The sequence below is a fragment of the Parasteatoda tepidariorum genome, chromosome 1 (assembly GCF_982258835.1).
Source record: "Parasteatoda tepidariorum strain Cologne lab strain chromosome 1, Ptep-v5.0, whole genome shotgun sequence".
NCBI lineage: Eukaryota > Metazoa > Arthropoda > Arachnida > Araneae > Theridiidae > Parasteatoda > Parasteatoda tepidariorum.
Window position 1 is genome coordinate 55,794,002 of NC_141755.1, and position 25,140 is coordinate 55,819,141.

The following is a 25,140-nucleotide window of genomic DNA, read 5'->3' on the forward strand; positions in this document are numbered from 1 at the left end:
TTTCTATTGATTAATTTTAATAATTTATTTCAGGCTTCCTAATGAAATAATAACATTTTCAAAAATTATACTTTATTAAAAATATTTAACTCAAAATCAACAGTATAATTCAAGTTTAAATATATAAGGAAAATATTTTGTAAGATATGATTAGTTTTATACAAAAAAAAAAATATTAGTCAATCAAGAAATAATTTAACAATGATTATAAAATTCTTGATACAATTCTCAAACAAATACTGAGTACCTGAAAAAAAATGATAGCATCAAAATAATTTGAAAATTAATAATTTATTTCAAAATATATAAATTTAGAATCTTACAAACATTTGTAATACTAATGCTTAATAGGCTGATAATCCAGAATTTTCGAAAATAATAAAATTGTGAGGGAAAGAATATTTAAAAAAAAAAAAAAAAAAAAGGCAGAAAATTTTTTATACATTAATTGAAAATATTAAATTCAATGCGGCATTAATTTATATCTTAACCTAATTTTTCAGTCATATTAAAATAAATTTTTTGCATGACAATTCTTATCAAAAGTGATCTGTATAATAAATAACTTTTTTTATTTTACGACTCTATATTTCTTAAATAAATTTTAGAATGGTTACCATATATCTTTTTAAAATTTTTTATCAGTTTTATTGATTTATCTTTTATTGTTTTATAAATTTATCTAGGCATTTTCCTTAATTCTACATTTAATTGATTTATCAGTACAGTTGGTTTTTACCAAATATGTGTTTTAGACCACTTAAAATTAATTTTCTTCTGATCATTTGATTGTCTTTTGTGATGAAACAAAATAATTCAGTCCATTCATTCTCCTTTTTTTTTGTTGGCTAATCCTTTTCTACCTAAGTCTTTATATTAAAATATTAACTATACAAATTCAGAGCTAAATAATTTTCAATTGTTGTATACATGTTACTAAATATTTTTAATAAATTGCAATTAGAGTATAATAAGTATAATGCAATTATTATAAATGATATGATTATAACAAGTATTAATATAACAAGTATAATGCAATTATTGTTCAGTAATATTCAAACTGTTATTTTTTTACTTTTGTGTATTCTTAGAAAAATAAATGGTATTTTTCAATTAATAATCTAGTGTGTCTTTATGTAGTTATTATTTTTAACTGTTAGCTAATTATCTGCATAGTTTTTATAAAGTACTGCATCAATTTTATATACTTTCTTTTTAAAATTTTTTTTAACATATTTAACACAGCTTCTTTATAAATTTAATTTGTCCCAATTGGGTACTTGTTATACCTGAAATCAATATAATTTGTCTTTAAATTTAATTTAATCAATAAAAAAATATTTTATTGACTAAAAATTTTTATATTAATAATTAAATTTTTCAAAATTGAGTTATTACTTTTAATGGATAAAGACAAATTAATCAGTGCTTAAAATTATTTAATTTTCACTTGATAGTATTTCATAGCAAAAAAAATTACAGTAAAGCAGTTTTTCCTTTTAAATGAGAATTTTTAAAATAAATTGAGTAATATTTACAGAGTTAAATTTAGTTATTAATATTTTAAAGTTCATATTAAATATATAAAGAAAAAATATTCCAAAATTTTTTGTTAAAGTTTTTAGTAGTATTTGGAGGTTTAAAGTATTTTCAGAAGTTTAGAAAACTTTTTGATTCTTATAAAAAATTAAAAAGATTTAATTTTGATACAAATGAATATAAAACCAGAACATGACGATTTCAATTAAGTTCTTGTTTCTCATGATTATATTATGTTCCAGATACAATAATCTTTTGAGCTCAAGAGTTCATAAGTATACATTTTGTTCTGAGTAACTTATTTTACTTAAAAATTAATTAAATTTCGTTAAGTATTTGGTAAAATCAGGTGGTTTCAACACCGCTTGTCGAAATTTTGAATTGATCAGGTTTTTTTTTCAAAGAAAAACAAATTTTTTGGGTTTTATTAGTTTTTTATATCACTATTAGATTTCCCAGAGTTAATATATATAAATAATTTAGAAGGTAATAGCTGAAAATTTATTATAATTTTTTAAATAAATTCTTATTACTCCTAATGTGCATCCCTAAAAAAATATGTTTTTAATATTAAGGGCTAGAAGCAGAGACAGACCTTGCATATCAGACATTTGTATGCAGCTTTTATTGTGTGTGTGCGTGTGTGACAATTCAATTCAATTTTGTAATACAAAAAGTTACTTACTTCTCTAGTTTCTTCTGGTGCTATTACAGCATCACAAAGCATTCTTGATGACTTATGTAAGGCACTTGTTTTATCATCAAAGAATAAATCAAATTTTTCAAAGCTATTTTCTTCATAATACTTTTTTAATGCACTAGTCTCTTCTAATTTTATCTTCCAATAAAATATAAAGGTAAATAAATATATGCCAATAAAATGTTATGGTAAATAAATATATGCATTAGAACAAAAAATATATTTCACATATTTTTACACTTATCTAGCTAGTGAAAACATTTACTTTATTTGCTTGTATGCAACATTTTAATAAATTTTAAAATATACTTTATTGCTGGTGAAAGACAATTTTGCATCTAGGAAAATATTGAACGCAGTGGCCCTTTCTACAATTTTGTAATAAGTCTGAATTAACTCATATTATATATATATATACAGTGAACTCTCGCTACTATGCAAGGGCGCCGGCAGCGGGGTGCAAGAGGGTGCACTTGCACCCCCTGGCCCAGATACAGAAAAACAATTTTGTTATAATAAAAAAAAATTATTAAAAATATTTTCATTCAAAAACAAATAATTAAATAATTATTGATACATAACAATAAAAAAATCGTTTAAACAAACAAGAATTGTAATTGTCTTGTTTGCTGTCCAAATCTGTTAATAACTTTTTCAATGAATTCTGAGTCATCTTTGATTCTTTTCTTATGCACACTGAGCATGAACTTGGCAGATATTTAAGCTATATTTTTAAATTTCATTTAATAAAATAAAAACAATATTATATTTTCTATTAGTTATTTAGTTTAACAAAGGTGTATAACACAAATTGACTTCTCACAGCTGTAAAACTTCATCAACACAATAAATACCAATGTTAAGCATGCCCAAACACGTTAGTATACGAAACTACTGTTTGTAGTTATTTGTGTTTCAAAGTCAGTAGCTATGCCAGCGCCATCAATACAGTTTCTCGTGGCAAAATTTGCAAGTACCAGAAATTCGAACTTCTTTCTTAAATATCTTGTTAACAATGAAGAAACGTATCTTGAAAAAAATTAACAGGTGAAAGCATATGTAATAACAAAACAAAATGTAATAAATATTTTAATTTTTTTTTGGGGGGGGGGTAGTATGTCAGAGGGTTGCACCCCCTTTTGTATTATTCTGCCGGCGCCCTTGCTACTATGATATCTGATACAACAACTCCCTCTATTACGATAATGTTTGGTCTAATGGTCCCGACGAACTTGCATATGAATTAATGTTATCCACCTCTTAATATTGCGATATTCTCCGAAGCAATAAACCCCTGTAGAACGTTTTTTCTTCTTCTAATTTTAACTTTATTTTTTCCATTTATTATTGGTTTTCAAATAATGTAAAAAATATTATTTTATCATATTTTGCCTTTTTTTCCGGTCTTTTCTGACAAGAAAAGACTCACTGCTGATTATGTATTTATCTTATTTCTTTTCACCACAGTGAACGGATTTTGTATTCCGATTTCAATATCCCATCCTTGATGTACATCAACCTATCTGATACTATATTTAACCATAATTATCCCTCTGCAAATTAAATTTTTATACAATAGATAAATAGAGATTTATAGTTAATACATATATAACATTAAAATTTAAAAAAAAATCTTATTGCGTCTCCAAAGTATGTAGGCCTTCGATATATATATAATAATATATCCCTCTACAACAATATATTTATTTGGTCCCCAAAATATTGTTGTAGTGAGGTTTTACTGTATAAAATATAATTTTCTGTTTTTTTAGGTTTGCATCACATTTCTTTTTTATAATTTGGATTGTATTATTTTAACCTGAAAACTTGATCAAGAGAATTTATTCAATAATATAAAGTTAAAAATAAATATATTTTACAAATAAACCATATTTAAAAGTTTAATTAATCAGTTTAAGAGCTTCAAATTTGGGTCTCTATAGGTATCTCCTTACCCACTGTGTGTATAATTAAAATGTAATTTAAAATAAACATGAAAACATTTCATTTCATCATAACATCTTACAAAGCAAAATAAGTTAATTTTATAAATCTTAAAGATTTGTAGTTCATTTTCTTTAAATTATAAATTATTTAAATACAAAAAAAAAGAGAATTCAGTAAAAGTAGTTTCAATAAGATGTTAAGTAAAGATGAAGAGTATAACAGTAAGATGTAAGATTAGTTTAAATACCAAAATATACATATGCTAAGTAAAATAAACATTCTAGAGCTCCATTGCTCCCTTCTGCATCCATACTCTCTCCATATCCAGCCTATACTAAAAATTCTTTCTCACAAAAAAGTCCTTCGCTTCTCCTCTTTCCCCCCAGGAGAAGGACACTTCCCGTGTCCCTCACCCTCTGACCCTCAAGTCAGGGGTCATTCAAATGCGTGAGAGAGGAATTAGAATCCTGACAACGGCAATAATAGAAGCTGGTATATTTTTTGGAAAATGTCATGAAGTATGAAACAAATCTAAATGAAGCATGCGCTCTCATTCAAAAGGAAGCATATGTTCACACACTATTCATAAACAAATGGTGTGATATAGCTGAATTTCTAAATAATAATAAATAAAAAAAAACATGCTAATTCTACCAAAGTCACTGAATACTTTAAATTTTTAATATAATTCAAATTTTCAAATAAATACTAAAAGGATTGTTCTGTAACTTTAAGTATATGAAGATAACTTACAACAAAAAGATAGAAAAATATGTAGTTGGGTTATTAAGGTCGTCTATTCGAAAATATTAGAGATAAATATTTTTTTCAATTGCTCTTTGAAAATGTATAGGATTTACATAATACTAGAATATTATATGATATATATAATGCTTCAGTACTATAAAACTTACATTGTTAATAATCTAGATAAAAGAGACAATGATCAAACAAACAGATCCTATTTATAATAACAGTAGTAATCATGAAGAATTTAGTTTGAAAGAACAGGAAAAATCCTTTAAATTTATAATTATAAAAGAAATGTCAACGGCATATGCTGATGAAAATAAAAAGAAAAACCAACTTAGATAACTCAAGGCATGTATTATTTATAGATCATGTTGCCACACTTCTTCAAAAATTTTTTTAATGGTTTTATCTTATTTATTAATCCAGTCCACATTTCAGTCTCTTAACACATTAAAGATACAGTAAAAATATATATACATTTGTAAATTTAAAACTATCAAAATAAACGAAACAAAATTTCAACCCAGTTTAATACTATCCTCATAAATATTTGATAATTATTTTTACTCTTATTACTATAATTATTTTCAACTAATATCACTCGAGAGAGGATAAAAGAATAATGATTTTCATGATAATTATTTAATGCATTTCATATATTTAGCATTATTTGAGTAATCGAGTATACTTTCTTTTCTCTCTTCTTTTTTTCTAGTCAATTTTAATTTTCTCATAAGTTATTTTTGCCCATTTCAGTTTTATTACTTTTCAGAACTGCGAATCATATAGTTACATTTTAAAATGGATAGTCATGCCCTGGATGATAATTGTAGTTTAGGTTCTCGAGCTACTTATAAATTTTACCACCTGAAATATTACCAAGCTATTTTTTAAATTTTTTTTACTTATTTATATTACCATCTGAAATACCTAAAAGAAGGGCAGTAAAATTTATTGAATGTGTACAACAAACTCAGAGTAGTAAATGTTAATAGTGGATAGTAATTTCTATTTAAATATTGTTTATTAAGAGTGATGTATTCTAATTAAGTATTTACATTAATTATTTTTAATTTAAAAAAGTTTCTAAATTTAACAGGAAAAAGTGTTATTTGATAAAAAGCTAGAAAGATTGTCTCAGTCTGAATAATGCTAAAAGCTTTGCTTTGTAGCAAAGTGTAAAATCCTTTTTTACTTACCTAATATTATGGACTACTAAATACGAAAGTTTCGATCCCTAAACCCCATTCATAACTAAATCTTTATTGTAATCATATAATCTTAATTTGCTGAACAAGTTGTCTTATTTTTTTTTCTAAAAAAAAGTTTCCACTGACTTATGTACAGTGCCCCCCCCCTCGAAAAAAAAGGACTACCCTGAATAATTATTGATCAGTTTTCATGTTCTAGGACTTATTCTTAATGACTCCAGGGGGTGATCTCAAATTTTGTAATTAGTACGTGTTTACGATATTTTAAGTTACGAAATCAGGCCTCAAAACGTACTTTCTCTGAATATAAAAACCTTTTTTTTTCCGGCGGAATTCAATTTCTGACCCCTAAAATATAGGAGGTAGCTACAATCTGGGAAATATGGTCCCCATAGTTTGGTCAAGAGAACAATCCTAAGTTTGGAATGTTAATTTTATTTTTTGCGTATTTCGCTATATTTTTAATAGAATTTAAAAATCTTTGCACACAATTATAAAATGCATTTATCCGAAGATAAATCCATGCAAAAAATTAGTTTTATTAAATATTTCTCATTATTTTATTTAGTAATAATTGAAAAAAAATTTGAATCGTTAGATACACAATTTTTTAAATGGCGAAATACAAAATTTGAGCAAAATCGGTTAAACAGTTCCTGAGAAATTGAATTATAAAAAAATCATATATTTAAAATTCGATTTCTCAGGAACGATTCACCCGATTTCGCTACAGTTTTATATTTTGCCAAGTAAAATTAGATGTTTTAAAACTATGTAAAAATTTATACACTTTACAACTCAAAAGTTTTTCGTCTATTATTAAACAAAGCAACAAGAAAAAGTAAATATTTACTAAAAGTTATATTTTGCATGGAATTATCCTTGAATACATGAATTTTATAATTGTGTACAAAATTTTTTTAAAATCGCTTTCGAGATAAGGCGAAATTAATATTAAGGAGTCCAAACTTAAGACCGCTTTCCTAACTAAATTGATGGGACCATATTACCCAGACTGCTATAAAATAAAATAATAAATTTTTTAAAATATTTACTAATATTTATTTTTTGTGTGGAATTATCTTTGAATAAATGAACTTTATAATTGTCTGCAAAATATTTTAAATTCGCTTAGAAAGTTCTCGAGATATGGAGAAATACGTAAAAAAGTAAAATTAACTTTAAGAAGTCTAACCTTTGGAGCCTATATTTTGGAGGTTAGAAATCCGAATCCGTTACAAAAAAGGTATTTTTAAGCAGAGAAAGTACGCTTTTGTGTCTGATTTCGCAACTTGAAATATTGTCTGCAGAAATTAATTCGCATATTTGAGGTCACCCCCTCGAACCATTAAGATTGAGTCCTAGAGCGTGAAGATCTGATCATCAGATCAAAAGTTATTATGGGTGGTCTGCTTTTTTTTACGCATTGTACATTTATATATCAATATAATAGTTAATAAAACTATTTTCAAATGAAAATATAGTTCTTTAAAATAATAAATATGTTGTTAAGTGACAAATCACATTGTAAGTCAGTTTTTACCTTTTGAATCTCAAATCTTGATGAAGATATGTGAACTAAAGGCCAAGAGAGAAAGAAATTGGGGTTAAAATCCCATCCACACTAGAAAACAAAAATTATAAACTATGAAAAGAAAGACAAATTCAAAAATTGTTTTTGATGTGAATAAATAAATAAAAACCACAAATTGAAATATCTTAAAAGATACTTTCTGTCAAATTCAGGAATTAAAATATTTCTTTCATCACTTTTCTAAAATGTTATTTGTGTTTATCATACATTACTAAATGGGAGAATAAAAAAGTCTTTTTTTTTTTAAACAAAATGGCGTTGATAAAAATATTAACACTATACAAAAATAATAAACATTTTAGTTTTACTTATTAATCTAGATCAACAGTTCCAAAGCTTTTTTGATTCACAATGACCTTTTATTATCTAACAAATTTAACTATTTCAACAGTTATTAAAATGCACAACAGAATTAAATAGTAAATTTTTGAACTTATTTCAGATTGTGCAAATTACAAACAAATAAATAGTGTTAATTTTTTTATTTTGAGATATAAACTAACGAGATCAGCAATAAGTTTAAAAACAATGTGTAAAACATTTATTCAACTAGTTTAAAAACTAGCAAAATAAATGTAATTTTTTTTCAAAATTGGAGGTTTTCATATTTACAAATGGTGGTAGATTATAAGTTCTTATTAATCATATTCAAAGTTAAAACGGTTTATTTTATGCTTTTTCTAATAATCGAATATTGATTATTAATAAAGCAAAAACATGAAACAGAGATATTAATAGCACCAATAAATTAGAAGAAATACTTTAAGAATAATGGCAGAAATATACACCATGGACACTGAGACACTATTCCTACAAAGTTAATAAGAGTTATAAAAACAATTATTTATTGCTTATAATAAGATTAAGGTCAACTGATTGAGAATCTAATGTTGGGTTGCTATATAGATCCATAGTTAATATAATGCTATAATTTGCATATTTAGAGGAGAGAATTTATATCCTTTGGAAAAAGTACCTCAATACAAATTGTTGTTTAGTAAATTATACAATTTGTAACAGCTGTTTATGTATATAAACAACTGTTAAAAATATAAGAAAGTTAAAAATATAGAGAAAACATGGAAAATAACAAAATTAAGATTAATGAAAAGAAAAGAAGAAAAATTATTAAAATAAAATATGATGTGCAGATGTTCAGAATTGGATGATCAGTCAAATGCATAAGCCCCAGTGTAGTCCTTAAACATACTAATTTTATTGACCCACTAAAGGGATGAAAGGCTGAGTCAGTCTCGTCTGGTGTGAGGATAGAACCACCCAGAACCTGTAGCTAGGAAGTGCAAAGCACTACCATTTAGTCACAATGGGTGTGTGCATATATATATATATATATATATGTATAATAACGTCGTTGCCGAGTGGAAGGATTAAAACAGGTCTTAGGCCGGGAAGGAGGGTACAAAATTTATTTATTAATTAATAGCCAGAGCAGTCATTAGAGTGTGTAAAAGTGAACACGAAAAATTGCGTTCCTTGGTTATATGTTAGGGAAAATCTCGCAAAGTAAAATCCGGAAAATGTCTTAATTTAGGGAAAGAGGGAAATCTTAGTAGTTGCTATTGGTTTATGAAATAGATCGAGCGTTTCCCACAGAGAGCAAAGGGAAAAATGTCCTGCTTTTAATTAAATGCATACTTGAGCTAAAAATAGATTTAAGAACAGGATGTGGCTTTTAAAAGTGTGAGAAAGTATTTCGATTAGAATAATTAGTTAGGATAACATAAAAAGTTTAATAGAAGCTTTTTATGTTACATCCCCCCTCGTCAAAAATGTTTAGTTACAATCCAAAAAATTTTTAAAAATTATCTATTTGCAATATCTTCCCTATGATAGAAGTATATATATATATATATATATATATATATATATATATATATATATATATATATATATATACATACATAAATGAAACACAGTGACGGAAGGCAATCATAGACTTCTTGTCCATGCTGAATTTACTAACTATAAAAAATCACATTAATTAAACAATTTATCCATTATTTACCAACAATTTATGTCAATTTCCAGTAAAACAATATAAAACAGCAATTTATTAAAAAGGATTAATATTTTTTTACCATTGTGAAATTGTCGTCTTCATAACAGCCTCCTACACATAAAGTAATTTTCGGAACCTGAGTGCAGGAGTGAGCAGATACCATTTTTGCTCTATTTCTCAAAAATTCTAAGAATGAAAAATTCTAATTATAACCATTTTCATTTAAAAAATAAAACTTTTTTTTTTGTAATGCATGAACTATTTTTTAACACATTAAAATTATCAATATTTTACATTTTAAATTAAAAAAATATTTGGAGCAATATGAAGTTTAATAAAAGCTAAATGAATAATAAGTATAAACAAATAAACATTATTTAGTAAACTACAGCTATTAATAATCTAGCAGTAATTCTCAAATGAGACATCAGAGTTCTGTGATGGAAACTCATGATATGATCATAAGTTGGTTATATTTTCGTTTCTCTCAGCTACAACATGGTGCAAATCACACGTCGATATCTGAAGACAAAATTAACGAACACCCAAGCAAATATTGCACTTACAATAATCTGGTAAGCAGCAGAAAAAGATGTTTCATAATTTTCCTCATTAGTGGCACCATTTATTGACAAGATTAATTCATGAACATACAATTAAAATGAATCACAAATTTATTAAACTTAAACGAAATATGATCACAACCAAAAATAAAATAAAAAGTTTGCAAAGTGTTTTTTTAAAGTTACATGATCGAATTGGCACTAACTCTTTCTCTGCAGTTAATGTTGATATTAATAAGTTAAATGTTTGAATTAAATTCTAAAGAATTAAAAATATTGTATTAATTAAAGCTATTAAAATAATAAATTAATTAAAATTTTGAACAATTATTAAAAATAAGAATGTAGAATTTTTTTTAATTAACGTAGGTAGATAAATTATGAATTTATTCAAAAATTTACATTATTACTTAACTGATCAAAATTTATATAAAAATATAAAATTTGTGCATTAGTAGTAAAAATTAAGTACATTTTAAAAATATAAAAAAGTTTGCAGTGAAAAACTTTAGAACAATTATTGCAATTAATTATTGTTTTATTTACCATATTGATCGTCATTAATCACAGTTTCTTCAGGATTTCCAGAGTTTTGAATGAAGCATAAGGGTATATTTCTTTTTTCACAAAGCTGTATAAAATGAGTTCCTTTTTGTGAATCTTGAAATGACAGAGCATTGCAGTTAGCAACTATGCCAACAAGCATACTAAAATTAAAATGAAAAATAATAGGTATCTTTGTTGCACTAATAATAACATATAATACATTTGATTACACATAGTTTTTAATGTCTTTTTAAGTAAACAAATATTATCTTTCAAAAACTACTCTTATTAGGAAATTTAAAAAAAAAAATCACAATAAATTTTTTTTCCTCAGAAAAAAGAAATAAAGATTAACATTTTGTATGAATTCATTTTAATTTAAATTACTGGAGTTATGTTCATATCATTAAGAATAGTTCATTGCTTCTTATGGACTGGAATGGAATGGGAATTTAAAATCTCTTTTGATTCATTTTCACTAACTATCACATTCAGGTAAGATTTTTTTAGAAAAAAGATTTTTTGCAGTATTAAATTGAAATTATTTACACATAAGCAGGGTTGCCACAGAAAAAAATGAACAAAATAGTTGCTTTTAGTAGCCTAAAGCATGAAAATAGTTGCCTAAATAAGAACAAAAATTCAGCAAAAATAAGACTAAAATTTTATTAAATGACTTAATTGTCATATACCATGATACATTTAGTCAAGTTGGTGGCCAATACGATAATTTTTATGTCAACGTTAGTGTTCTAGCATAAAATTTTTATATAAAAAAATTAGTATGTTTGCAGAAAATGAAATACTTTTAATTACTAGAATTCATTCAAAAAATACTTTTTCATTAAAAAAAAACACACTTTTCTAAGAAATTTTCCCTTTCATCATTAAATGATTTAGCAATTAGATTATTCATTAATAAATGATTATATATATATATATATATATATATATATATATATATATATATATATATAGTGAAAAGTGATTACTCAAATTCAAAATTCATGTATCATATTAAAAATTGGGATCTTTCAAATCATGCAGAATTTCTTAGCAATAACCATTCAAAAGGCGATCGAGAAATAAAATAGACTTAGAATCTATGCAAATTGAACGCATTAAAAAGTGATGACTCAAATTTGCAATCGAAAACTTTTTTTTTTAATGTTTTAATTATTTATTTAATTTGTTTAAATTTTATTATTTTTATTTTACATTTCCTAAGAAAAGAAATTCAGTGTCTTCAGAAGATTTCGCGGGCTGCAAGTTTTCAACCCAATTATGATAAAAAACATTGCTAGGAGTACAGAAAAGTCTCCTAATAGTCTCCTTTTCCTGAAAATAGTTGCTTTTTGTAGTCTTTTCAGGCAAAAAAAAGTTGCCATAGTCGCCTGTAGCAACCCTGCATAAAAGAGTAGTACACAAAAAAGAAAGTTCATTGTAATAATTTACTACAATAGGAAAAAATCTCATTTTTGTACAACAGCAAAATGTAAACTTTATGCTGATTTTGTAAATTCTTATGAATTATTTAAATTCTTATAATTTTATGGTATTGTTTTTCATCTTGAATATTAAATACACCCCATCAAACTTTTAAAATATGGCTATTTTATCTAGAAATATAATGCTTTTTGATATCCAAAAAATTTATAATCTACCTTTGAATAGTTATTTGAAAACCGATATTGCAACTAAATATAGTTAACATAATTCTTATTATTTTCGTCCTTGATACTTTTCTGTAAATAATATAAAAAAAACAGCAAAAGTGATAAATTTACAAATTAATTGTACAGGCAAATTGTAAATAAAAAATTTTTATGCTAACTTTTATGTAACTCCAATATTTAATAAAAACATATTTGATAACATACCTAAGTGTAATTTTTGTTTCTATAAAGTGAAATGTACATATGACTGTAATTCTTAAATAGCACAGTATTTAAAGTCTTCCATTTAAGAGTACATATTTTTAATGAAATGTGCCAGAGTACTTTAAATCAAAGTATCAACCAATAAAAATCCTTTATAATTATGATCACTGCATGCATAATTTGATATTTATACTTTAAGTCTATATAATTTAAAGAATTTTTTTGCAAAATATGATTATATTAAAAAGATAATTTTTGGAAATTTTAAATAAGTTTTAAATATTTGTTCTATACAAGAGTTAAGAGAATTTGAGAAATTTTCAAAACTTTACCAATTCTTTTAAGTTTGAGCGTAGAACAACATTAAAAAAGGACTTACATTATCTTGCACATTTTCTGAAATTTTCGAAAAAGTACACAAATTTTAGTTTTAAATAAACTTTACTGCCATAATAGTTTAAAATTGAAACTAGCCTAAATATAATTTTTTAAAAACTGGAAATACTTTTATTCAAGATACAAAAAATATTGTTCAAAACTATCAAGCTTTTAATGAAATCAAACAGCTTGATCAAATATATATTTTTTAAAATTATAAATCATTACTCATATTAGCATACTAAATCTGAATTAAAACTTTTAATCATTATCTTACTTTTTAATGTAACCAAACCCTGTTATAAGATTACTGCCAAATTTTCCTTTGAATTCTTTAAACATACTTCCATCCAAAACTCTTGATAAAATCTAAAAAATAAAAACATCATTCAGGTTTATAAGTTAAATCTTATACAAAATTACTTAAGAGAACGGTTTCAAAAAATGAATTTACTTTAATCACTAATACACAACATATATTTCTGAATGTAAGGCGAGATTTTTAGGAAAATGTGCGAAATAGCAACGTTGAGAGTGGGTACGCAATTTAGAATATTACAGTTATATATATGTGAATCTAAGAAACAGAGATCTTCACTATCTTAGGCATCATAAGATAAAAATATTCAATCTTGAATATTTTAATGAGTTATACTATAAAACAATAATTAAACAAAATAATTTAAAATAAACTGATAGAATGTATGGATAAAAATTATTAATTGGGAAAAAATCATTAATAAAATGAACCTAAATTTTTTTGATACGCTCAGATTTTTTAAAATTATTTATTTTACAACTTACATCGTACATGTCACTTTTGGTAAGATAGATTTTTGCAGAAATCATCAGCAAATCTTCAGCAGGGTAAAGAGGTTTGTGCCATGATGTACAATCAGCAGATTGGAAAGTATTTAGAGTTAAAACAGATTCTCTACACATTTCAAACGCTTCTTCTTCACTTTCAGCAAAATAATCAGTGCACCCACTCACACTGTCAAATGAGAATTTATAGTTTTTAAACAACTCACTGAAATTTTTTTAGGCAAGTTAATTACTTGGAAAATATTATAATTACCTACAATGCATAAGCGCACCACCCAGCTCTTGCTCTGTAACTATTTCACCAGTTGCAGCTTTAACCAACGGAGGTCCACCTAAAAATATTACTCCTGGACCATTAACAATTATAGCTTCTTCTGCCATTGTTGGACAATAAGCACCACCTGCTGTGGAACTTCCACAAACAACAGCTATCTAAAAAGTAAAATCTTACAATTAATTAATTTTCATGAAAAATGCATGCATATTTTCTTTTGTTAATAGTTTGATACGATAAGTGTTAGTTATTAAAACCTTAAACAAAATTTTTTATTAAGTTCAGGAAATTCCAACATGCAAATTTTCTCTTAAAAATTAAAGCTATTAATTATTGTTTCTGCTGAATTAATATTACAGAATTCTTTGTACATTTTACAAACTGTGCCTATTGTGGTATTTGTAGCAACAAAATTCTGTAAATAAGCAAAATCAATTTTTGAAAAAATCAACTTCAATTTTGAGATTTTAAAAATTTAATTTTGAAAAACTTGAAATATCTGATGTTAATTTTAAACAACTCATGTAGAAAATGCTGGTCTTTTTCATTTAAAAATTATAATATTCGATAAAATCCTCATTGGCTCCTGGCATTTCCGGCAAAATTAAATTCCTAGTGCACTTTAGCATCCAAAAAGAGTCTCGGTGCTGCCATCTAGTGTGGCAGAAACTAGACGTCCAAATTAACATGACCAACGGTATCTCACCCATTGTGGTGGTCCTGAAAGAGTGGATACCACCTCTGGAGAACGCACTAGGTCTGCTCATCGGCAAGACCGATTGTGCAGCTCATTGGAAATAAAAATAAATAAATAAATAAATAAAAAAATATTCGATAAAATTTTAAAAAAATTTGAAAAAGACCCCAGCATTGATTTATTAATCAAAATTTTAAAAAACCATCACTCAGATTGTCATCACAATTTACAAAGAATAAAAAAAGAGGAGGTTTATTGTTAATGTTTCTAATCCTCTTCTGACAGAAGTCAGATACGTTCCATCCGGTTGTTGACTCCTCAAAAGTCGACAACAATCAAAGTCCACAATTGTAAATCCAAGACACTGCAGGATGTGCTCAGATGACATTTCAGACACATTACATTTCTTACAGGTCTGAAAATTCTTTGCCCATCCACAAAGATAAGGCTATTGATATGTCCACTTCCCAATCTAGCCAAGGTAATTTGTGAACTCTTGTTTTCTTCAACTATACCAGTATTGCCTCGGTGAAATGCACCATGACATATTGCATTTGTATTCACAAATCCCTTGTCATTCATTAATTGTAGTAATTCTTCGCCTCTGTTATTGCTTGATGAAAAAACCCACGTGGGTTGTTTCACGTTAAAGTCTCCTATATTATTATAGTGTATTGTCATCCATAAATAATGAAAATTTTCAGGAATGTGTGTTTGTTTAGGAAGATGGTACTATGGATGGAATATGGAATGGTCAGCCTTAAGATTCTGAATCTTGAGATCCGAAGTAGGGGCGGTGATATTAATATCCTATTTGTTAATATCTTTCAGTACTCTGAAAGTTCAGTTTTGCCAGAATTAATTTCCCAGAAATTTATTTTGAAATTAAATAATTTTTATAATAAATAAATAATTTTTATAATTAATAAATGTGAACTTAAATATTAAGTTAATTCAGGAATTAATTTGATAATAATAGAATACCAACTGAATTAGTAAGATTTTGTATTTATATAAATAATATTACATATTATCACACAGCTACAAATTTTTCAATAATTATGTACAATGTCTACAACATTTTGTCAATAAATTTGATTCTGTTTTGATACCAATAAACTCTCTCACTTAAAAATAAGTTAATTTTGGTTCAGCTTTAAAAAGATTTTCAACTGTTATTAATGTTTTTACATACAATTTTAAGTTGGCATATAAACAATTTCAATACAACTATTTAGTTAATTTAAAACATTTTGTGACTTATATGAAAAATTTAACTGCCTAAAAATATTTTATGTTCTGTATTATTTTTACTCAGATAAAAATAGTTTAAATTATTGCTTATTTGCACCATGGTCTTATTTGTATCAATATTATATTTTAGAATGTCTCATAATCAAATACAGTAGAGCGCCGATTATCCGAACCCTTATTATCCGAACGTCCAATTATCCGAACTATGCCCGAATTCGTTTCCCCCCCCTTTTTTCAAGTTTAGAACTTTTTAACTTATCGACAATTCTTCTAAATTCAGAAGAATAAATAATATCCACTACATTTAATGACCATATTTAATTTACAACCTTTTTAGCAGTTTTCTTATAGTAGCCATACATACAGTTAAACCTACATACCCTTTTAGCCCTCTTCAACTTAAAATTATTTTCCAAGAATGCGAGCTTCATTTTGACAGTCTAGAACGTCAAAATGATGCTGATCCAGTTCAGTTGATTTAGTTAAAAAGAATAAAGGCTGCTCAAAAAAGAGCATCTTCTTTAAAACAAAGTCTTTACTGGATTTCTTTTGCAATGGAAAATAGACAAAGAAGGTTTAAACCGGTAATTGACAAAAAAATTCAAAATGAAAAAAAAAAAAAGGAAGTAAATAAATAAAAACGATTGAAAAATTGCTGAAAATTTTTTTTTAAACACGCCAGAGCCATTTTAAATAGTACTGCCAGTTCTAAGCGTGGAAAAAGTGAGAAAAGGGAAGTTAGTGCATAAATAATAATCATTTAAACTAGATTTTAAACAACTTTCCAATTATTCGAACTTTTCATTATCCGAACCACGTTCGGTCCCGAGCAGTTCGGATAATCGGCGCTCTACTGTACTTTTTTTTTTCAGGGGTTGAGAAGTGTGTTGTGGATATGAAGAATAATTACAAACACAAATAAAGCACAATTATTTGAATAAAAACTGTTAAAAATTGTTGAAACTAGGAGCTATGAGTTGTAACTATTAAAAGTTTCCTTCTTACTTCGAATTTTTAAGGAAACTAAAATATTTTTAAAATATCTATTAAATAAGATATTAGTCAATAATTGTTTTGCCTAATATATAAATATACACTTTCTTTATTATTTTTAGGAGGATTATCTTTATATTTACATTTATCTTTTAAAATTTGTTAATTAAATTTCATAAAAAAAATAAATAATTTTGTTTCTTAGAGAGAAATGCATATTCACTAAATTTGGATGATTTTTACAATTCTAATAATAAAACTACAAGCAAAATTAACAGTCACCATTGACCACAAGATACTTTACGCAACAAGCCACAATTAAATAATTATCTACCGGTCATTACTTTTATCATTGAAAATGCACCCTATGAGTGTTTTATTGCTTTAACAAAAAAACAAAAAAAATTATGGAATTTCATGAATATTTTATAATACTACTTTATTTCAAGTCTGTTTCTTAAAATTTCTGTGATTTAGAAATGAACCTTAAAATGTTTAACCATAATTTGAGAAATGCCTTATTTTATTAACCCTTAATGGACCAATACAGCCATAAGAGGGGCATGGCACTTTCACTCATTGGATCGAATACTGCATGCATGATTTTTATCACACTTATTGTTGTCATGTTTGCAGTCAACTTAGTTATAATTAATTATATACTTATTAATATTATAATTAATAATTGTAATTATACCTGGTGGAAAGCACACTTGAAATACATCCGGATTGTTAATGGTTAATATTTTGTTTATTTAATCTTTTAAAACTTTCAGTCATTGAAGAAGAGGCAACTTTTGAAAATGCTACAAATGGGATCTGGCCAGTAACAAAAGTTCCTAATTTTGCCCTATAATGAAAACTCTAAACTAATTCTTTAAACTATATTCACTATTATATAATTTTAACTCTATTTTCGATATTAACTTAATCCAGCATATATATTTAAGTACTAGTTTCTAGTTGCAAATTAATGTTTTAATAAAGTTAATAAAAAACAAAACAAACCTGAGGAATTTTCAGAGATGACAAAACAGCTTCATGATAAAATGAACGGCCACCATGGTCTCTGTCAGGAAATATATCAGCCTATTAGAACACAAAACAAATGATCATACAAACAAATAAAAAAGATAAAAATTAAACAAGCAAATAAAAGCAACAAAAAAAATTGCCAACATAAATTCTCATTCAATTTTATTTATGAAAATTAATTGAAATTTTTGAAAATTAATTGAAATTTCATAAGTGGTAATAAAATAAATTTTATAAATAATAATAACCGACTCACAAACTTAAAACTGTTCCATAAAAAAAGGGGAAAAAAATGTGAAAATAGATCATAATATGACAAAAAGCACTTCATAAGAATATATGCAGATCAGTTAGTTCAAAGTAAAAGTAAGAGTTAAATATTTATTCCCCAGCCGCTTCTAGGGAGATCCTAAAGAAATGGTTTGTCTGGACAGTTGTTGTTCATGTTGCTGAGTGTAAGCGACATATGAGCACCAAATCCTGATTGGCTTGTTTGTGGAATGCTCACCATACATCATCAAATGCTAAGTTTCAGTATCAGCTATGACACAAATCTATTTCTGTTTGATTTCAACGTTCAGTTGAGATGAGTGCAATGATAGCAAAATATGCTATAAAACGTCACAATATTATATTTAATGCGGAAAAAAGATCTTTGCAATTAAAATACACTTGTATATTAGCTCATAAAATTTTACGTTAGTTATTACTGTTCTCTTTAAACAAATTAGGCAAATACTTAGCATTAATAAAACTTTATTGATAGAATTTGTAGTTCACACATTGGTCAAGAGATAGATGTACTTTAAATGATGCCTGCAATAATTCTGGGTTTAAAGAATAATTATTTTGTTTGTCTACATTTTTTAAATTTTTTTTTCTCAAATATATCTGTTCTGAAACTATAAAAAAAAGTCTTATAAAATGATATAATATTAATGTTTTTGATTACAAGAACTTTGAAAATATTCATAATTTAACAAATGTTTACATACGTAAACATTTCAAAACCCTTGAAATTAGAACAGTATATAAAAATGAAAATTCATTTTAAATAAATAATGTATAAAAAAACACAATATTATAATTAATTGTAATGCCCTTTTCCCACATTAAACAGGAACAGGATTTTTTTTTATAAAATTCAGCAAATTATCACTAAATATCAAATACAAAAATCTGCAGAATTAAATATATTCATTTACTATTTACTAACTGAAAATGATGGGTTCAATTTGTAAACAAAAAATATTTGTTGACAAATATCATAAGTAAAATTTATAAATAGTTGTTATATAAAATAAAAATTAGAGCATAATATATTTTTTTTAGAAAACAAGTGATTATAAAAATGTTTTCTATAAAATAAATGTAAGCATTATTCTAAGAAATATAAAACGTAATACTTTATATAAAATGAAAATTTTTAGAAAAAGTAAAAGTTATTTTCTTTAAATTTTTAATCAAAAAAAAAAAAAAAACTGCTATATTTTTTAAGAAACTTTCATTTAAAAAAGAAATTATTAAATATATGTAACATGCTTCACACTCGTTTCTGTGTTTATTTATTTTGCATTGTGATAATTAATTAAAAAAAATATGTATGCTTAGAAGAAAAGAGCTTATTGGTTCATAATTAATAAAATATTTTATTTTTTCCTTCTTTATTTTGTTTACATCAGGTATTCTGCTTACAATCAAGCTTGAAGGCAAGGTATTAATAAACCATTTTTTCCAACATCATATTGGGGTGTAAGTGAAATGTTAATACCAAGTGAAGGGACTTGTCCTAAGAAACCAGGCCTTAAAATTAATAAGCATGATATCCCCAAATCAGTGAGCAGAGCAAATTTTATGTATGTTACATTATTTTAATTTCAATCTCCTTAAAATACTACGATTACTATTTTTAAATACAATTAATACCTTTATACAATTACCTTTATTAATAACTTTTACTTGTATACAGTGCGAGCAGGGGAAGTGGGCAAAAGGATAAGGGTAGTAGCAGAGCCGGATTATACCTTTCGTAGGCCCTAGGCATAGCCGTTTTTGGGCTCTCCCCTCCTTCCCTCTTTTCAAAATATATGCTAAAATTTTCTTGCATATTTTTTTTTTACATTTTTATTAATATGGATTTTAATTTACAAATTTGTTTATCGAACTTTATCTGCAATACCGACATACTGCCGACATTGCAGTTGATATTGATAATACCATTATGATTAGTTCGATCTATAACTATGTAAACACTTCACGCCAACAATACAACAACAAACCAGCAAAGAAAACAGTTAATAACCAGGGATAGAATTGTGCACAGTAGTCAAATTGTACGATAGTTTATTGCAACATTTTCAAAACATGCACACCGAAAAATCGTTCGACGAATTAGAATCGAAAGCACAAGTTCTTTTGCCGAATACCGAATATAAAATAAAGAGAACACGAAAACGAAGGAGATTTTTCGACGAAATAGAAGAACAAGAAGTAATTTCAAACTCGAATCCAAGACAAATGTTTTTGTCAGGAACATATTACGCCATTCTAGATGTATTAAATTCAGAAATGACTAAAAGGCGTAAAGCTTACAGTGATTTGTACGATAATTTCGGTTTTCTTGTTCACAAAAATTTGTCAGAATCTGAGATTAAACTAAAAGTGCAAAATTTGGTGAAAATTTACTCATCCGATTTAGAGGAAAACTTTGTAGATGAACTTTTACTATTTTCAAATTTGTATGAACATAAATCTGCACAAGAAATGTTGAAGGCTCAAATTAAAGATAAACTTTTGAATACTTTTCCTAATGTTCACATTGCATTAAGAATATATTTGTCGATTCTTTGATCAAATGCAGAAGGAGAAAGATCTTTCTCCAGATTAAAATTGATAAAAAATCATTTGCATTCAACAATGAATCAAGATCGTTTGGCATCGCTCGCACTTATGTCTATTGAATACGACATTTTGCGTAGTTTGGAATTCGACAGCATAATACAAGATTTCGTTGAATCGCAAAAAAGTAATATATTAGATCATAAGATTCAGTAAAATAATTTATTACCAAAAAATATTATATTTTTATTTGTATCTTCATAATTTTGTGCAAAATACACTTGTTGTTTTTAAAGCTAAATTATTTTTGTCAAAAATTTTTTTTCTCCCCAGTTCTTCGTAGGCCCCTGAATTTTGTAGGCCCTAGGCACGTGCCTATAGGTTAATCCGGTCCTGGGTAGTAGGCATCTATCGCAAAGTAGGTAACTATTTGATGAATGAGGAAACTAAAAATTTATATCTATTGAAATTTTTTTTTATTATAAAATTAAGTTTTTTTAAACAGATACTTTTTCTAAACAGTACTACGCAAAACATTTTATGAAGAATGAAATATTTTTTAAATAAATTTAAAAGTGAAGTTAAAGGTTGTCACATTTTAACGTTTCTTCACACTTAAAAATTTAAGAACATTTTATTGGAAATAATAATTTTTTTTACCAAGGATTAATTTCTACTTACATTCACATAAAAATAAATTTAAAGTGTGGATTTAGATAAATAGGTGTCCTATTCACAAAATGATGTGTTTCCAATGTTTTTTGTTTTTGTTTCTTTAATTGATCACATTCCTCTTTACAGGGGAAGCTACTGAAGGAGTTTGTCTTAGGCATCCAAACATCTTTGTATGCCATGGATTGTATATGCACAACTAGTAAACTATGCATAAAATAGATAACACCTATAATTACACCGAATTTTCACAAAACATTTTCACATAAATCTAAAACTTAACATAATATAATTAAAATAGTGTAAATCACAAATAAACTCTGGACATAATCTCAGACTTCCTTTAAATTAACAACTGGAATTAGATACAAAGTTTTAAATTTGCTTGATTTACCAACCTGCATAGGTAAAAATGCTCCTCCGCTGTCGACAAGGTATATACAAGGCAATTTATTTAAATAAGCTAATCTTTGTATTCGTTGTTGTTTTACAACTGTTATAGGAAAAAATGTGCCACCTTTAACAGTCGCATCATTTGCAGAGACAATGCAAAACTGGCCGTGTATTTTCCCAATACCTGGGAAATAGAAACAAAATCTTTAAGTAAGTAAGAAATAAAATAAAGATATTACATGCACTAATAAATAACTATATATACACACATAAAAGGTAATATGGTTAAGTTAATAAATAAGGAGCAAATTTAAAAAAAAAAATATAGTATCAGATTAGTAATGAGATAGCTTTTTATCTAAATATATATTATATTTATTAATGGTTAAAATAACATCGTTTAGTTTGAATTATCTTTACATACAACGATGTACATAAGCATACAAGGACATACCAGCAACAACACCAGCAGCAGGAATATCTCCATAATCCATAGACATTCCAGCCAAGATTCCTATTTCAAAAAATGGTGAATCCCTATCAAACAGAAGTTTCAAACGTTCACGCACTAACAGCTTCTTGTTTACAACTGTGTGCCTGTGGATAGCCTTTGGACCTCCACCAGCTTTTATCATTTTATGCAAATGCTCCATGGTATTTTGAGTAACTTTCGATTTTACTTTCACTAAATCCCAATTTTGGTCTTTATAGTCAGTATCAGAACTCAAAACCTAAGAAAAATAGTGAATATTTGCAGAATCAAACCCCAACTAATTTTAGACTGAATAAAATTATAACTAGATTTTTTTTTACAACAAAGCATTCGAAAACAAAAAGATACAGAAATTCCACACAAAATTAATTTGCATTCAATGGATATATTTCTGACACAATATACAAGGTGATTCTAAAAAGATGGGCAAAATTTCAGGAAGTGATGTTACACACCCAAGCAAACAATTTTTATCGAAGAATGCATGGTCGAAAACAAAACGCAAAACCGCTAGAGGGCGTCAAAGTGCATGTTTTCATATGAGGCAAAAACACAAAAAGTTAAGTTATAAAAGCAAATTTAATGGCATGTGATTACAATAAGTGTTCAAAACAGTGGCCAGCAGCGGCTACGCACGCTGTATACAACGGCAAAGAAAAGATAGGCGAACATTCTGAAGCACACCAGGCATATCACGAACTTTCCCTGCAGCGGTTGAAAGCTTGGCGAAAAGTAACACAGTGCAGTAACTCGCAACAGGAATGGAGCTTTCACGTTTGCATCAAACAACTTTTTAAATGCGCCAACACCATTGCGTTTTGTTTTCGACCATGCATTCTTTGATAAAAATTGTTTGCTTGGGTGTGTACTATCACTTCCTAAAATTTTGCCCATCTTTTAAAATCACCCTGTATTCATAAAAAAATTAGAACTAAATATAAATACTTGCTTAAGTTTTTCATAACTTATAAATTAAAAAAAAAATACAAAAGAAAAATACATTTTTTTATTAAAGACTTCTAAGCACAACTGGGACTCATAAGCAAACAAATAGTTCAAAACATCTGAAGTCACAAAAAAAATAATGTTATACTATACTATAAAAATAATAGCTATACTATAGTTGAAGTGGGTTAAATATAGAATATTTACACAAAACTAAAACCGATAATGCAATTAATTTTTTCAGTTTCCTTTTAATTCTTTCAGTTTCCTTTTACACAGTTGAACCTGTTTATAACGAGAGTATAGGGACTAAGAAAATATACTCCTGAAATTAGGCCTTTTGTTTAACTTGAGTAGGCAAAATTTATTAAATAAAGTTGTAACACACAAAAATGAGCCAGAAAATGTTTCAGAATAGGTTACTTTTTATAGTATTTTTTATCTACACAGAAAAGATAAATCAAATATTTTCTTTTTAACATTACACCTTTTTTTCGCAATTGTTTAACGTTTGCTGAAAAATGACCTCTTCAAGTGAGAAATTTAATTAAATTAGAACTGACAAAAAATTAATTCAACTGTTTAATAAGAGCCTTACCCACCTTAAAACTCATTTTTCGTAACGAAGAGTTTATTACAGCTTTCCAACTAAAGCTCAAAAAACAAGAAGAATTCATGATGATCTGAAAGAAAAAAAAATATAAACTAATAATTATGCAATGATATCGTTTTATAATGTGAGAATTTCATATCTAAATGATTAGATTTTCTTTTCTTAAACAATAAAATAGAATGTTGTTAGCTGAATGAATGATAGGTGTTAAAAATCACAGTAAAGTACCTTTAATATAACCTTTTAACTGCAGTAAAATATGGTAAAAACAATAAATATACTTTTATATTGAAAAGTGACATATTCATGATGTTAAAGCTCAAAATATAGGATTGATCTTTGCTGTATTTCAAGTGTACTAAACAAGGAAAACGGTATCACATAGCAAAAAAGCAACATCAAAAATTATGAACAAACTTTCCTAATTTTCATTTGTTTTACATTTTATGAAGAAAAAAAATTAAAAAAATAAAAATTTATATTTGTAGAATTTTTTTTTATAATCATAATGAAATGCATACACTAAATAATGAAAAAGGATGTTGGCACAAAGTGTGAAGGGGTAGTCATGTCACACAAAATCGCATACAATTTTATTAGTTCAAAATACGTCTAACGCAAAATGATCATCAGAATTTTTCAAATGAATAAATAAACTAAATTTCACTTAACTGATTTATTATGTTTTCTTTTATACAAAGAATAAATTTAAAGTATATAACTGCAAAAGCATCGAGAAATTAAATACTTAGCTGAAATTACAATTTTTTAAACTAAACCATAATTTGTTGAATCTCTGAGAATTATTAATAGACATTTAAAATACAATTTTTAATTATTAGCATTATTTAATCATTATTTATTAATTATTATCTGACAGGAAAGATATCCGAAATGTTGATAATCGAAATCAGTTCTTAGCTTTGATGACAGAAAATATTTTTAACTTGTAGCTCTGTCGATACAGATTCAACTTA

At 26.3% G+C, this 25,140-nt stretch overlaps 1 protein-coding gene across 2 annotated transcripts; it reads right to left on the reverse strand.

The window, feature by feature from the left end:
- LOC107448238 (methylcrotonoyl-CoA carboxylase beta chain, mitochondrial) lies at positions 1 to 25,130 on the reverse strand. 2 transcript variants are annotated; one of them, XM_071179775.2, is made up of 13 exons: positions 24,926 to 25,130; positions 24,153 to 24,233; positions 22,567 to 22,843; positions 22,118 to 22,296; positions 18,183 to 18,263; positions 14,210 to 14,388; positions 13,936 to 14,125; positions 13,409 to 13,500; positions 10,874 to 11,034; positions 9,844 to 9,950; positions 7,694 to 7,774; positions 2,225 to 2,377; positions 1 to 247 (listed from the first exon to the last, which is right to left on the reverse strand). In XM_071179775.2, exons 2-13 carry the CDS (start codon positions 24,225 to 24,227, stop codon positions 206 to 208), a joined length of 1,617 nt encoding a protein of 538 aa, XP_071035876.1. In that variant the 5' UTR covers positions 24,228 to 24,233; positions 24,926 to 25,130; the 3' UTR covers positions 1 to 205. The 2 variants fall into 2 exon arrangements, with proteins under 2 accessions (XP_071035876.1, XP_071035873.1); XM_071179772.2 differs by having other exon boundaries at positions 24,836 to 25,091.
- Positions 25,131 to 25,140: the final 10 nt, after the last annotated feature.

Bases quoted from the DNA above. Each gene is read 5' to 3' on its own strand.
- LOC107448238 (XM_071179775.2), bottom strand. From the start codon at position 24,227: ATGAATTCTTCTTGTTTTTTGAGCTTTAGTTGGAAAGCTGTAATAAAC. The intron at 14,389-18,182 runs GTTTGTTTTGTT...TTTACTTTTTAG, and splicing joins CATCTCTGAAAATTCCTCAG to ATAGCTGTTGTTTGTGGAAG. The intron at 9,951-10,873 runs GTAAATAAAACA...TTTCATTCTTAG, and splicing joins GATTAATGACGATCAATATG to AATTTTTGAGAAATAGAGCA.